General features: G+C 39.2%; 1 protein-coding gene across 2 annotated transcripts in view; it reads right to left on the bottom strand.

Annotated features, from left to right (window-relative positions):
• Positions 1-14,387, bottom strand: part of adamts2a (ADAM metallopeptidase with thrombospondin type 1 motif, 2a) — a 180,781-nt gene that overhangs the window by 21,242 nt on the left and 145,152 nt on the right. The window contains exons 6-12 of one of the 2 annotated variants that reach the window (XM_088603857.1): positions 8,092-8,248; positions 6,848-6,953; positions 5,351-5,494; positions 4,782-4,914; positions 3,543-3,572; positions 2,498-2,611; positions 170-315 (exon numbers count right to left, since the gene is read on the bottom strand). In XM_088603857.1, coding sequence (XP_088459983.1) covers positions 170-315; positions 2,498-2,611; positions 3,543-3,572; positions 4,782-4,914; positions 5,351-5,494; positions 6,848-6,953; positions 8,092-8,248 — 830 coding nt within the window. The remainder of the gene's footprint in view (positions 1-169; positions 316-2,497; positions 2,612-3,542; positions 3,573-4,781; positions 4,915-5,350; positions 5,495-6,847; positions 6,954-8,091; positions 8,249-14,387) is intronic. The other variant, XM_088603858.1, reaches the window with a different exon arrangement.

Raw genomic sequence — 14,387 nt, 5'->3', positions numbered from 1 at the left:
TAAGAATTAAAATTAAAATGAAATGTGTTTGATAGCAGCTGCTCATCTGTTACCATCAAATAATCTGGTATAATTCGTGAAACAAATGGAAGAAAATAATTTATTTTGTAGACTAAATTCCAAAGGTTCATGTCCCTTTCATTTGGAACCTTCTGATGTTGGTACTCACAGTGGGTTATCACACTGACGGGTTCGGAAACGTACTCCACCTCCACAGGTTCTGGAACAGGAGCCAAATTTGCTCCACATGCCCCAGTTGCCATCCTGCTTCAGGATGTCAGGCGTCAGCCATATGCAGTGACCTTTGAAACAGTGCTGAAAGAGACAGTAGTTCTTTACTGACCACTTTGTCATCACATCTTTAACAAAGCTGAAAAAGCTTTTGAGTTTTGTTAGAGATTTTATAATCTCTAACATTATATAATTACCATTATACTGTATGTTATGGTTTTGGCAGACAGAATACATGCATACAAGTAAAGGTTATTTTCATGCTGAAAAACAGAAAGGAGAAACACAACATTTTGGTTGTAGTCAACTTCAGAAAACTGTAGGATGCTCTAAAGCTGAAACATTGTATTTCTCTTCTATTGTTCAGTATGGCATAATCTTTACTTGTTCTTTTGTAGTAAACACAAGATGACCGACTTCCCTACTCCAACAGATAACATAAATATATGTAAACTACATTTTTTCACAGCACCTCTTCAATGTAGTGTACTGTTTTGCATTATCACTATATTTGTGCCAACTGTGTCTCTTTAGACTCTTTAGACAAATACATATCTTTCCTTTTGGCTTGCAGGACAAGGAAAACATTTAGAATTAATTGAAAACAAGCATTTCTGAAAAACTGCAGGTCCAGTTTTTGCCATTTTGTTGGTTTTGGTCCAGTGTATGTGTATTTTGATTACTTGTGACTTGACAGTAAAGTCCATATGGTCCCTTGATGTTAATGTGGGGGCTGGACTGGATGAGCATCAGTTTGCACCATTAAATGGAAAAGCACAGTGAAGAAGTTTTGGCATAGTACAGTTGTCTGTGAGACATCCTTCCTTACAATCTTTCTCTTCTCACTGGACTTTCCCTGTTTTGCTGTGCTACTATGGCAACAATAAAAATGTTGTCTGTTAAGTTCAGCGTAGGACAAGGTTAATTCAGTACATGACACTCTGCTAATCTGATATATATATAGACATTTTGAAACCTCCCTGCTTCTTTTATGGTGTGTCCAAACTATTCACATTGTTTTCTCTTCAATTTTGAACAGTATATTGAGAATTCATTGTTTTTATATGTTGGTACTGCCAGTGTTGTCAAATATATTTAATTGTTTCCCCTCCAAAATTTAGCATTTTTTATTCTCTTAAATTTGCTGGTGCATGGCTTAGTAGTAAATAACAATATCATTTCATCGTGAACTGCAAATGAATAGACACTACAACAATGATGACAACAATAAGGCATTGTTAATGTTCAAGGCTGGTTTTGGTCTTTAAATAAATGCCCGTACTTAGCTGCATAAATATTTCAATTTCCCTTTTTGTTTTTCCTGGAATTAGAAAAACCAATCCCAAAATGCATAATTTTAGAATACATGTGTATAATGACTATAAAAATAAATGTATCACTTTAACTACAAAGAATCCCTCTACTGACATCACCAAATGAGCTAGATGGCCTTATCGGCCTCCTCCTCTCTATGGTCTTATTAATTCACAGGAACATCTTGTTTGTTGCAGGAGTACCAGCATATCTCTTGTGAGTTTTCTCCAGGTGCTCTGGTTTCCTCCCACAGTCCAAAGACATACTGGTAGGTTAATTAGCTGCAGGAAAAACTGGTCCTGGTGTGCTTGTGTGCTTGTGTGCTTGTGTGTGTGACTGCCCTTCGATGGACTCGTGACCTGTCTTGTGCCTGTTGCTTGCTGGGATCGGCTCCAGCTCCCCTGTGACCCTAAATTTGATGAAGCGGTTAGAAAATGGATGGATGGAACATTTCACAATAATATTTTTATTGCATTTATTTTTATTGCAGGAATATCATGAGGTAGCACCATGGGCATGTTCATTGTCCTGTTGGAATGGAAGGGCAGCAAGTGAGGTCCCAATACATCAATCACTGCAAAGAGTAGAGTTCATAAAGGGGCTCATAAATACACCAAAACCAAATGTGATCTTGCACAAAACAAAAATTGATCATTTCCTCATTTACTCTTTGATGTACAGATGATGTTTGCACTTTTACTGTAGTTTTGGGATAACTTGTATTTACAGTAATTTTTTTTCAACAATGTTTTTGTAAGGTTGTTGCACAATTTGTGTTGTCACTGTCCTGTTTAATGGACATACTTAATGAAACATATTTAAAACATGTGCTGTAATTTAGACCCTAGTTTTACTTATGCTATTTTTATATACACTATTATCATGCAGGCACTAAATGGGACCTCTGACATCTGTCATGGAAAAGGAACATTAAGAATGGGCGTGTACCAACCTTCCCAGGTGCGCACATTGTGCCATCTATTGGTGGACCCTTCTTCGTCTTACAGAAAAATGGGTTGTCTGGGTGACTGCACCACAACTGCTTGCAGGGATCAAAAGTCCGATACTGAAACAATACAAACATCCCTATTCTTACACACAGTGAATCAGTTGAAGCAGATATCGACCAACCCAATCAATATAGAAAATGAACACTGGCCAACACACAAGAACATACAGTAGCTCTAAGAAATACAGATATGGATAATCACATTTAACAACTCATTCATTTAATTTACAAGAACACAGCTTGCTTTTAAATATTTACAAACACAAAGCAAACGCATGCAAAAACGTCTGTCAAGACAGTACTCACAAAGCTCTTGAATAGAGGCTATTACATTTCTGCTAAAATTCTGCTAAAATGGGGGTCACAGAAGTGTATATATGATGGAAATTGAGGAGACTAATCTATAAAGTAAGATTGGCAACCACTTACCATATGTTCATGTGTGGAAGGGTCAGCTCTAATAAAATCTAACCAGGTCTACACTGTAAAACTCTTTGTAAAACATACTTGGTTCATGCTAATTGATTAATTTATAAAAGGGGCTTGAAGGCAATGTTTGAATCCAAGAGAAGATATACACTGCATTGCAGAATACTAAAAGAAACAGAGGACTGCATTCACAAGCATATAATGTATATAGCATTTGTCACATATTTTACAAAGCAAGAACAGCTAATTTAATTAGGTAAAAAATTAATTTGATGGCAGGTGAGGAATTAACATGTCACATTTAAAATATTTTTATTTTGTTCTAGAGAAGAAAAAAAAACTGTTCCTGCAACAAAGGTTCATTGTTTGTGAATTTTCCCCTACCTGGAAACAAAAGTACAATTAAACAAATAAAAAACAAATAATGGATAATTTGTTGCCAGACGTAATTCAACTTTTAGCATTCTGCAGAATTCATGTTAACGTCACAATGAGGATAATAAAAATAAAATAAATAATAAATAAATGCTGCCACACCATCACTATGATATTGCCTTACCTGTGAGGCTGCCTGGCCCACCCTTTGCAGCTAAGGAAATGGTTTGACAAGAGAATAAAGTATTGCACTCCAATGGGCATTTGTGAAAATCAATAAAGGAAAAGTTATTTTCATCAAGATGGGAACTTGTGCTTGGTCTATTTTACTTTTATGACATGGTGATTTCTGAGATACAGCAATGGCATCTTTTTTCGTCAGGTCTCCTACATTATTCTCCTCCAGTCTTTTTAAAGAAATCTTATTCTAGCAAAGCTTACATTTCTTATAGCTAGTGTCAGAAAAAATTATTGTAGCTGCAGCTACCCTTTGACCAGAAAACACTAATTTGTAATATGTGCAAGTTTTGTGTTGTTTAAGGTCCTTTCCCATGATGTGTACTTTGACTGTTTTGTAATTATGTTGAGGTTTACGGAGAAAGACCTTGAGATACACTATATATCTCAGTATCATGGATATTCTGCCAAGGAGAGGCAAGAGATCCTTGTGTGCTCAAGTTCCAGTTGAACAGAGAGGTAGAGGTTGGATGGACTCTCCCAGGGAATGCAATCACTTTGTATGACATCAACGATTAACTTGCCGCAACACTATACTTTCATTACGTTTACAAATTTTACACATTACAGGCTTTAATTTTTAGGTTTAAAAATAAATATTTGTCAAATTTTGACTACACTATATTTTCACAACTGTTGTTAGAACTTTCTGTATGCTTCAGCAAGCTTTGAGATTTAATTTTGAATTTAATAAAGCATGGCTATGGTTATAAAATCATTATGACCCACAGGCTTCATTAAGTGGATTTCTTTGGCCAAGAAAACAGGAAGTAACAGTTTGAAATAAGGTAAACCTTTTTTATAGAATAAAAATCATTGCTTTTTACAAATAGCCATGTAAATTAGACGCATGTTCCTCTCTTCAAAGGACAACACAGCTATACTTCAGTCAACGTCAAAGTACACTGAAAAATAATGACATTTATGCTTTGCTAATTCAGTTAGCATACTGTCTCTGATTGCTTGGCCAAAGACACGCTATGAGTCAAGTGTTTGGTTGTGCTCAGTTTGCTTCGATTTATTTTTCCCCATAGTGGAAGAACACTTGTTGGTCATTTAATTGGCAAGGTGTGTCTTTATTCTAATTTTCTATTTGTTTTCTAATTTTTCTTTTCTCATTCCTCCTCAGAAGCTCTTTAATTCAGCTCCAGTAAAGTCATCTTCAAACAAAAAAGAGCACACTTACTGCTGTACACATCATGTACCCAATGCCAAAGTCAAAGCGGCACTGTTCATTCATAGAATAATGAATGCCTGGGAGCCGGGGAAGGGAAGGCCAGTTATGATCAAAAGGGTCATCACGAAGACAGTCATAAGAACTGCAAAGACAGCAAACACATTATTGATCATCACATGAGATATCTTTAGTGCATGGAAAGACAAGATGATGAGAAGATATTGGTTACATACCCATGTCTTTAGAATGTTTTGCTGATTATTAAACGAAAACAAATATTGTTACACTCATGTTTTAAGGCTCAGAATAAAGAAAGGCGATGTCAGGAAATATATTTTGTTGTTTTCAGCAAACACTCACTTATATACAGTGTCTTTGTGTATCCAGAGCAATATCCTTTCTCTTTGGCTCAGAATTGTTAATCACTTTTCATAATTTAAAAGAAACCTTCCTCAAGCTACCCTATCTGTGTCCTTGTAGATGTGCAATTCAGCTTCAAGGCTTGTAATTGTCAAGCAGGTCAATTGTGAGTGGAGATGGCAGTCTGCAACAGGCAATGTTAAAGCAGGTTTACTCACTGGAGGTATCTGCTCAGCTCCTGCTGGCTGCAGCGAGACCAGTGGAAACGATGAAATGCAGCCTGGACCAATGGAGCCATGATGCTGCCCATGTGTACTTCATCCCCACAACGGTTTCCCTGTCCATCATGCTCCATTCCTAGCCTGGTAAAGATAAAAGGCAATTTATTACTCCACATCAACATTATTTGACTCCTGTTTTTTTAACATATTGCTTTTCTTCTACAGATTTAACTATTTAAAAACACTAACTAGGCAAAGCATTAAGAGCCCCCCAGTCTGCTGATGAGGCTCGCTCAGTAACAGGCACTGTACAGCTGGTTTATGGAGCTTTAGAAAGACTTCCGTCACTTTTAATAACCCAATATTTCTACAGATTTCAATATACTGAAACTTGGTGGGATGTGATGTTCAATTCCACAAACTAAAGGCAATCTTGGTAGAATAGAGGGCTAGCAATTAACTGAAAATATGTTAAAACTTTGTGGAATAAACACCATGTCTTGTTCAAACTATTCTTGCTGATCAGAAATAACTGAACTATTACTCAATAGTGATTCCTAATATTATGGGCATGTTATTCTTGGTCATCTGTAGAAACTTGTATCTAACCTGTAGAACCTATATACTGCACATATATATATATATGCACATACATATATATATGGCCAGCAGCCATAACACCCTGCAACTCACAACTGGCAACCCACTGAAGCTAAGCAGGTGTGAGCCTGGTCAGTACCTGGATGTGAGACCTCCTGGGAAAAACTAAGGTTGCTGCTGGAAGAGGTGTTAGTGGGGCCAGCAGGGGGCACTCACCCTGCAGTCCATGTGGGTTCTAATGCCCCAGTATAGTGACGGGGACACTATACTGTAAACAAGTGCCGTTCTTCGGCTGAGACGTAAAACCGAGGTCCTGACTCTCTGTGGTCATTAAAAATCCCAGGGCGTTTCTCGAAAAGAGTAGGGGTGTAACCCCGGTGTCCTGGCCAAATTTCCCAGTGGCCCTTTCCAATCATGGCCTCCTAATAATCCCCCTCTATGAATTGGCTACATTACTCTGCTCTCCTCCCCACTGATAGCTGATGTGTGGTGAGCGTTCTGGCGCACTATGGCTGCTGTCACATCATCCAGGTGGATGCTGCACATTGGTGGTGCTGGAGGGGAGTCCCCATTACCTGTAAAGCGCTTTGAGTGGAGTGTCCAGAAAAGCGCTATATAAGTGTAAGCAATTATTATTAATTATTATATAGCCAGGATAAAACACCAATTTTCCCTATTACACTCACCTAAAATCAAAGTACTATGTAATTGTATTCAAAATGACAGTGAAGCCTGCATCTCATATTACTGTATGTAGGTAAAAAAGGAGAATAGTCAACATTTAAGAGACTCACAAATTGCCCTTCATTAAGGCACTGAAGAAGGAACAAAGCTGAGTGTTTGGCACTGTTCAGTCCCTATACTTTAGTCAAGGCCAGCTGGCTGGAGACTTACACATGCCCTGTCTCATGTGCTACCACAAAGGCAGAAGAGAACCCATCCTCATGGTTCAGAGTGCAACTTCGGACAGGGTGGCACATCCCAGTCACAGGGGCATATCCTGGGACAGATTACAAAAAGGAAATGCAACACGATCATTCCTCACACACAGAATAGCAACATGGATATCACCATATAGTGTACTTCTAACAATGTTAGAATTAACATTAACATTTAATTAATACTGTTGATATCATCACTACCATTGGTAGAAATATGCCTGAGTTAATTCTTCTTTACATATTGAAGTTTAGGAAGAAAATTTTAGTTTTTCGTTTGGATTATTGGTTTCACAAACTGGCATCAGTTAGTCTTTTCTTTAAGGTGTCCTCTGTGTTGTTGTGGCAAAGAAAAAAATCGGCTTTTCAGGCTATTGTTAAAAACAAAAATAAAAGAGATCAAAATAACCTAAATGGTATTTTTTTCTTGACCACTGTCTGGGCATGTCTGCAATACAAACCTCTACCATAACATGAAAAACTGTGCCCTGTGTTTATTTTTACTGGTCCCTTTGTCTCAGTTTGGAGTGGTTTGGATTGAATATTCTAGATTGTGGAGTGCATATGTTCAATTAAAATGTTTTGAAGAATTTAGTGTCATTTCTTATTTCTTTTATTTTATTTTCTCAGAAATTCACCACAATTGTACTGTTGGTGACATAAAACTATACATGGTACTGTATGTCATGTGCCGTATATAAATTTGGACTCTTTTCAAGAATTAGTTGCATAGGGACATAAAGTATATCTTCCTGGAACTATCCCTGTTTAACTGGAATGTCTTTTCATGCCTCTGCTGAAGCTCCTTTTCCTTGCTTCCAGCCTTCAGGATTTTATGTTATGCAAAATAACATCTCCATCCTCAATTTCTGGAACTAATACTTTAGAACACATATTGTTATAGAATTATTTTACATAGTATCATCTCTCATTTCCTGACAGACTGTACAGTATATCACTTAATTCAGTATGAGGATTTGTTTTGGAAATTTTGGTTTCATTTTCAGCAGTCTACATTTTTCGCGTTTGTATCTAGCCACTGATGTATCCTGGTTATATAGAAGTAATGTTCAAGACATTTTCATAATGCTGGAGTTGGATGCTAATACTTTAAAGCTATTATCTTCTTCATGGTTTTCCCACACATTCAGACACTGAGACATCCTGTTTGATATACAGTACCGTATTGATATGCAATACCTTGCATTCCGGTGGGACCAAACTCCTGTCTAGTTAGAAATATGGCATGATCATGGTATTCTGCATCACCAGTATCTTCTTTCTGCTGTAGAAAAGCCCAACGGCACACATTCTCCAGGCTCTGGGAAGGATTCCCCACTTCAATGAGACTCATAGACTGAATGACAAAAGAAACAGTGAAACTCATTTTCCATCTATCTTTGAACCAAAAGCCACTTATTCCTGTCAAGAGCCATAATAACCTGAAGCCTATCCCAGAAGCCTTGGGTGTAGGCGGGACTACACTCTGGACTGGATGCCAGTCCAGCAATAATCAATGCACACAGGGAGAGGTTGTGGAGATGATATAATTTAACCAGCATGCCGTTGGTAGGGGGATGGAAGTTAAAGTACCCAGAAAAAAAAACACATGGACACTATGGAGATCATACAACTCCACACAGAAGACATCCCAGGCTAGAAACAAACTATGGACTCAACAGCTATAACCACATCACCACAGCATCCCTTCATCTATTTTGTAACTGCTTAATCCAATTCAGACTCGTGGAGGAGCAGGATACACCATGGACAGGACACCAGTCAATCACTGCCTAAATACTAATTTTATTATTTATTTTTCTTCTTCTCTTCTTCTTTTTTTCAGCATGGAATAAACCTATTACTTGTTCCTTTGCAGCCTACGCATGCTGACGCAGCTACCCACCTGAATTATTATTTATTTGTTGTCTTAGTTCTCTAACGCAAGCACATTTTTAGGTGACATACTGTATGACACTTTGAATAGTCTGGAGACTGTTGTTTAAACTTTAAGCTGAAATGCAGGACAGGAGAACTTGCAATCCGACAGGCCTGAAAGAACTGGATAAGTGGTGGCATCACTTATTTACAAAAAGTTATCTTTTTAAGTTTGCAGTAAGTTTCCAACATTCACAATATAACAGACAAGTGCTCCAAGGATGAGTGTCCTTCAGTTACATTGCCAAACTGGATCCAGCTCCTCCTACTGCAATACTGCTGTACCCTGTAGGACAAAGCTAAATCAGAGCTGCTCTCAGCAGGCATTATGGAGCATCTGCTAAGTACGTGAGAAATTTTGGTAATAAGACTCTTGTTGGCCTTGGCAGAAGACCCACCAAAATCCCTGGGAAATCTAAAAAAAAACGTTTTACTGTGCATTCCAAATGTATTACAAGCCCAGTAGATTTGGAGTCATTTTTTCAAAAAGTCAAAAGGCATTTAAGTTAAGAGTTAAGACTGAGGAATATTAGACAGAAAGGAACTGCTTACTTGCTTCTCACTGGTCAGCATGGTTTGAACTTTTAAAGAATTTTGTTCAAAACACAAAACGGCACAGTATGTTTACAGAGTTGCTCAGTAAAGCCTTCCTGATAAAAGCTATTTGTTTTGTATTCACATTTTGTAGCCAAGAGTTTCTTTCGAACAGCCCTGGCCCAGACTGTAACAGGAGGAAATGACAGGCCCCTGCTCTGCCAAACGCCTTCTAGAGGCTCCACTGGAGCTTTTCTTGCTGTCAGGCCGATATCTCCTGCCACAAGAGGCTCAAGCTGTCAGGATTCTTTTGGTTTAGTAATCTCTCAATTAGCTTTTTGCTGGGTGTCAGTAAAGCCTCCTGAGTGCTTTGGTGAGTAGTGCAAAGCCATGGAAGGCAGCTCAAATAAAATGTAAGACCATACAGAGACAGTTAATCATCCAGTCTTGCTCTTAAAAGTTTTGATGACTTCTACTATTTCATAAACAATTACAACTGGTTTTCCTTTTGTGGGCAGCACAGTGGCACAGTGGTTAGCATTGCTGCCTTGCAGTGTGAGGGGCCTGGGTTCAGTTCTGTACCTAGGTGTCATGTGCTCTGTAGCCAGAGGGAGCTCCTACTCCTTTCCCTTGTTTCCTGTGCTTTGCTGTCCTTCCGGTGTCTCTCTCTCTGGGGCTATATATTTCCAGGTCACTGATTCACCTTCGCTCAGCATTGACGTTCAGATGTCCTGAGACCCACCTAGCATCAAGGTTGCCCCACGTCTGCTACCATTGGTTTCTTTACGACTGCTGAGCCTGGACTAATCTCCTGTTACACATATGGGTCTTTTTCTGCTCTCCTGCCTCTCCACGGTTCGTCCCTTCCGATGTCTGTGACAATAGGGTGCTGTCTGTATGGAATCTGCATGTTCTCTCTGTATTAGTGTGGGTTTCCTCTGGGTCTTCTGGTTTCCCCCCACAGTCCAAAGACATGCTGGTACAGTAGGTTAATTGGCATATGTGAAAGCATGTGAGTGTATCTATTTATGTGCCTTGTGATGGACTGGCATCCCACCCATGGTGTATTCTGCCTTGTGCCAGATGCTTGCAATCCAGCTTTCCCACAACCCTGAATTGGATAAAATGGTAAGAAAATGGATGTGATAGATTTTCCTTTTTTGCATTTACAAATGCAAAAACAGATGATACAGTACCATCATATGTAAACTACTATAACTTAACAAAATTACTAATTAGTTCCTTTTTGTGCTGAGAGAAGTAGTGTACATTAAAGAAACTTTAGTGTACAACTTAGTAAAATAAAAGGCTCAGTAACTCTTATTCAAACAGCTAAATTGCTCTCCATCAGACCTTATTAGACTGTGTTAGGCTATCTAGTCAAGCTGCAATAATGTCATGTCACGTCATTTACCAAACCGCTTTATACCATATGGTGTCACGGGAAGCCGGAGCAAACCCGGCAAGCAAAGAACGCAAGGCAGGGTACACCCTGGACTGGGCGCCAGTACAGTGCAGGGCAAGTGCAAGCCAATGATACATGGGGACAATTTAGAGGCCACAGTAAAGGCTGAGGGGGGAAATCTGGCCCAGACAACAGGATAACCCCCTACTCTTATTGAGAAACGCCCGGGGATTTTAATGACCACTGAGAGTCAGGACCTTGGTTTAACATCTTATCCGAAAGACAGGGCCCACTACAGTATAGTATCCCCACCACTACTGGGGCATTAGGACCCACACAAACTGCAGGGTGCGTGACCCCCAATCACCCCACTAACACCACTTCCAGCAGCTACCATAACTTCCCAGGAGTACTAACCAAGGCTCAACCCTGCTTAACTTCAGTGGGTAGCCAATTGGGATTGCAGGTTGATATGGCTGCTGGCATAGCTGCAATAATGGTAAATGGTAAATCTCAATTTCTACATTTATTATGTATTATTTGATATTACACCCATGTGTAGTGTTCTGTTACAGTATATTATTAAGTTTTTAAAAGAATTAAAGTCCTTTGTCTCCCAATCTGCATTGTAAATGTGTGTTTTGCATACTGAATATAAGTAGACAATTCCATGTTTCATGTCCACAGACAGGTATACCAGCAGCAGTGTTTTTTAAGAGGAAAAAAAAGGGATATTTCTCTACATGAAGTGTTGTAGGAATGTGAAATAAAAACTGCCAAAAATAATATTGTGGCTTCTGAACAGCTAAGACCATTCACAATTTAGTTAAGATACTTTCACAAATTATTAAGATACTAACAACCAAATGAGCAAGATGGACCAAATGGACTACTCTAATTTGTTACTGTTCTTAATATTAACATCTGCACAGAGTGATGTTAGCATCATCCAGAGTAAGACCTGCACTAATGCAATCCTACCAGTAGGTGGTATCCTTACAATTAAAAACACCCGAACAGCTGTCAGAATTCACAACTGCACATGGGACATGTGCTTAGAGCTACTGTGAATAATAACTCACTTTCCTGCAGCCAGCATAATTAAGGCAGGTTTAGTGGATCTGGGGCATGTCAAAGAACAGATGTGCAGAAACAATGTGAAGTAAAAATGATGTAAAGGTGCACAACTAATTAAAAACCAGTTGGCTAAGGGTGTCATTGTCAAATTAATTGTCAATGATGGACAACCATTTTCTCTATGGATGCAAACGCAAAAGCCACTTGACAGCCTGAATTGGTACAAGACCATGTTATTGTGAATGTACTGACCATATTCCTGTTTTTGCTTTTCTTTTTTCTATCTGTGTTTTAAAAGTACTGATTTTAATATGACTGGTTTACATGTCTTGTTTTTCTTGATGTGGAAAGAAAATGTTCTAAAACTATTAATGTACAAAGTGTGGTTCCAGATAAATGTTTACTTTTGTAACTTTAAGTGATGTACTGTAGGATAGTATTTGGAATAACGTGTTAGCAGGCATCATCTTGTCTTTTATTGAGGTAAATGGATGTATACTTCATTACGAATACAAAGGAAGAAATAGCGCCAGATATTTGAAATATTTTTTCCCCTAATTTATTCTGAAACTTTTTTTATTTAAAAAAACGCAAAATAGAATAAACAAGAAATACAAAAAAGTGGTTAATGGGGATATTTCTGGAAATGGGGATTAAGTTCTGAAGATAAAAAAAAAACATCTGATAGTTATGTCAGTGTAACTCCATAGCAAAATGCTGTAAGCCCTTGCAATGCAATGTCACAAAATGAGGTTCAGGTGTATGTAAGTCTCCAGACAGCCTCATACAATATTTTTTGGCTGTACTGTAGTCTACTGTTTGCAAACAAAACACTATGAAGCTGTGACAGAAGATTGGTAGTTACTCAGGAATTGTCACTGAGCAGGAGGAGCTGAAGGCTCAGCGACATAGTCCCAATGGTTACATTTGAAAAATATGTTTGTCACATAACCCAAAAAACACTCTATTATGGGTCATTCACACAACATGCAAGAAGATGTAATAAAAGATATAAGAAGATACTGGGTACACCTTGAAGTGGAACAAACAGTCTTTATCGGGAAATGTGTATTTTATGAGCGAAATGAAAAATGATTTTTCTGGAGTGCTAATTTTTTAGAGGACGAGGAGCATTATCCCATACCACATTCCAGTTAGGATGAGAATACTGTAACGCTTACGGCTGACAGGCACTGTGTAAGAGCCGGCTTACCAGAGTGGTGACATCGCTGCCCTTCCCTGTGATAGCAGGACTACAGCTACTGGGCTGTAGAGAGATCTCTCTTTAGCTCACCGGGCTGGGTCCCTGTTGAGTGACGCGGGAGTCCCGGGTTCGAGCCCCTGACGGTGGGGGGCCGACCTAATGCGGCAAGGGCGCCTGCCTGAGCCCCCGTTGCGTTACATTGGTGTCAGCAGTGGGATGGGATAGCCCTTCGCCGGGGACGGCGAATTAAGCGGGGGAGAGTGTAACGCTTACGGCCGACGGACACTGTGTAAGAGCCGGCTTACCAGAGCAGTGACATCGCCACCCTTCCCTGTGATACCAGGACTACAGCTACTGGGCTGTAGAGAGATCTCTCTTTAGCTCACCGGGCTGGGTCCCTGTTGAGTGACGCGGGAGTCCCGGGTTCGAGCCCCCGACGGTGGGGGGCCGACCTAATGCGGCAAGGACGCCCGCCTGAGACCCCGTTGCACTACAATACTATACAGTAGAGCAATGGACACTTACTTGCCAAAGAGATGCTTAGTGATTAATTAAAAATCAAATTAAAGTCATATCCTATAACAATATACTCAAGAAATTGTAAGAATTTAAGCCTTAGGTAGAAACTGTAGACAAAGACATTGTGTGCATCAGCTAATGACTAGTCACTACAGGTCTCCTTAAAGAGTTTCAAAAACACACCAGTGAAGGACAAATCCTTCTGTGGGAGGTGGGAATATGTGATATGAAATAAGCAGGAGAGTATTTTGCATGCATCAATCAGAAAACTTATTATCAGAAGGAAAAATTAAGGAAAAAAAAGAAAAGTACATGAAACTGTCTCACAAGAACATTATATTGAACCCCTATAAGCAAGTACCATACAAGAAACAAACATAGAACCATACCGACTGTCTGAGAGAAAATGCAGCCTATAACTCATCTGGGACCCTAAAACCCAGATCAAAAGCAAACAAGCAAAACCTTAGCTTCTCAGGTTTTCAGCCAAGTTGTCATGTCATGCACATGATAAGTTTAAAATAACGCCCTCCACACTGAGTGTCCCACAGCAATTGTGTAATAATGTACATTAGGGTCTCCACATCTGCAAATTTAACCTTCACAAATTTGCTTTTTCACCATTTGGTCTGTCCAACAGGTGCTTGTATGGAAGAAGGGCACAGTGGGTTGAACGCCAGTGGCTGTGAAGTGTAAATTAGTGGTGCAACAGACTCAGATCGTAAGATGAACCTAGTTAGTGAGTGAGCCTTTCCCTGTCTCCTGCCCAAATACCCACTTCCCATTTACACCTAAGCATACAACATACAGATTATTTTA

Source organism: Lepisosteus platostomus, chromosome 13 (assembly GCF_059453375.1).
Source record: "Lepisosteus platostomus isolate fLepPlt1 chromosome 13, fLepPlt1.hap1, whole genome shotgun sequence".
NCBI lineage: Eukaryota > Metazoa > Chordata > Actinopteri > Semionotiformes > Lepisosteidae > Lepisosteus > Lepisosteus platostomus.
Note: the sequence above shows the minus strand (reverse complement) of the source record. Positions and strands in the feature narration are given on the sequence as shown.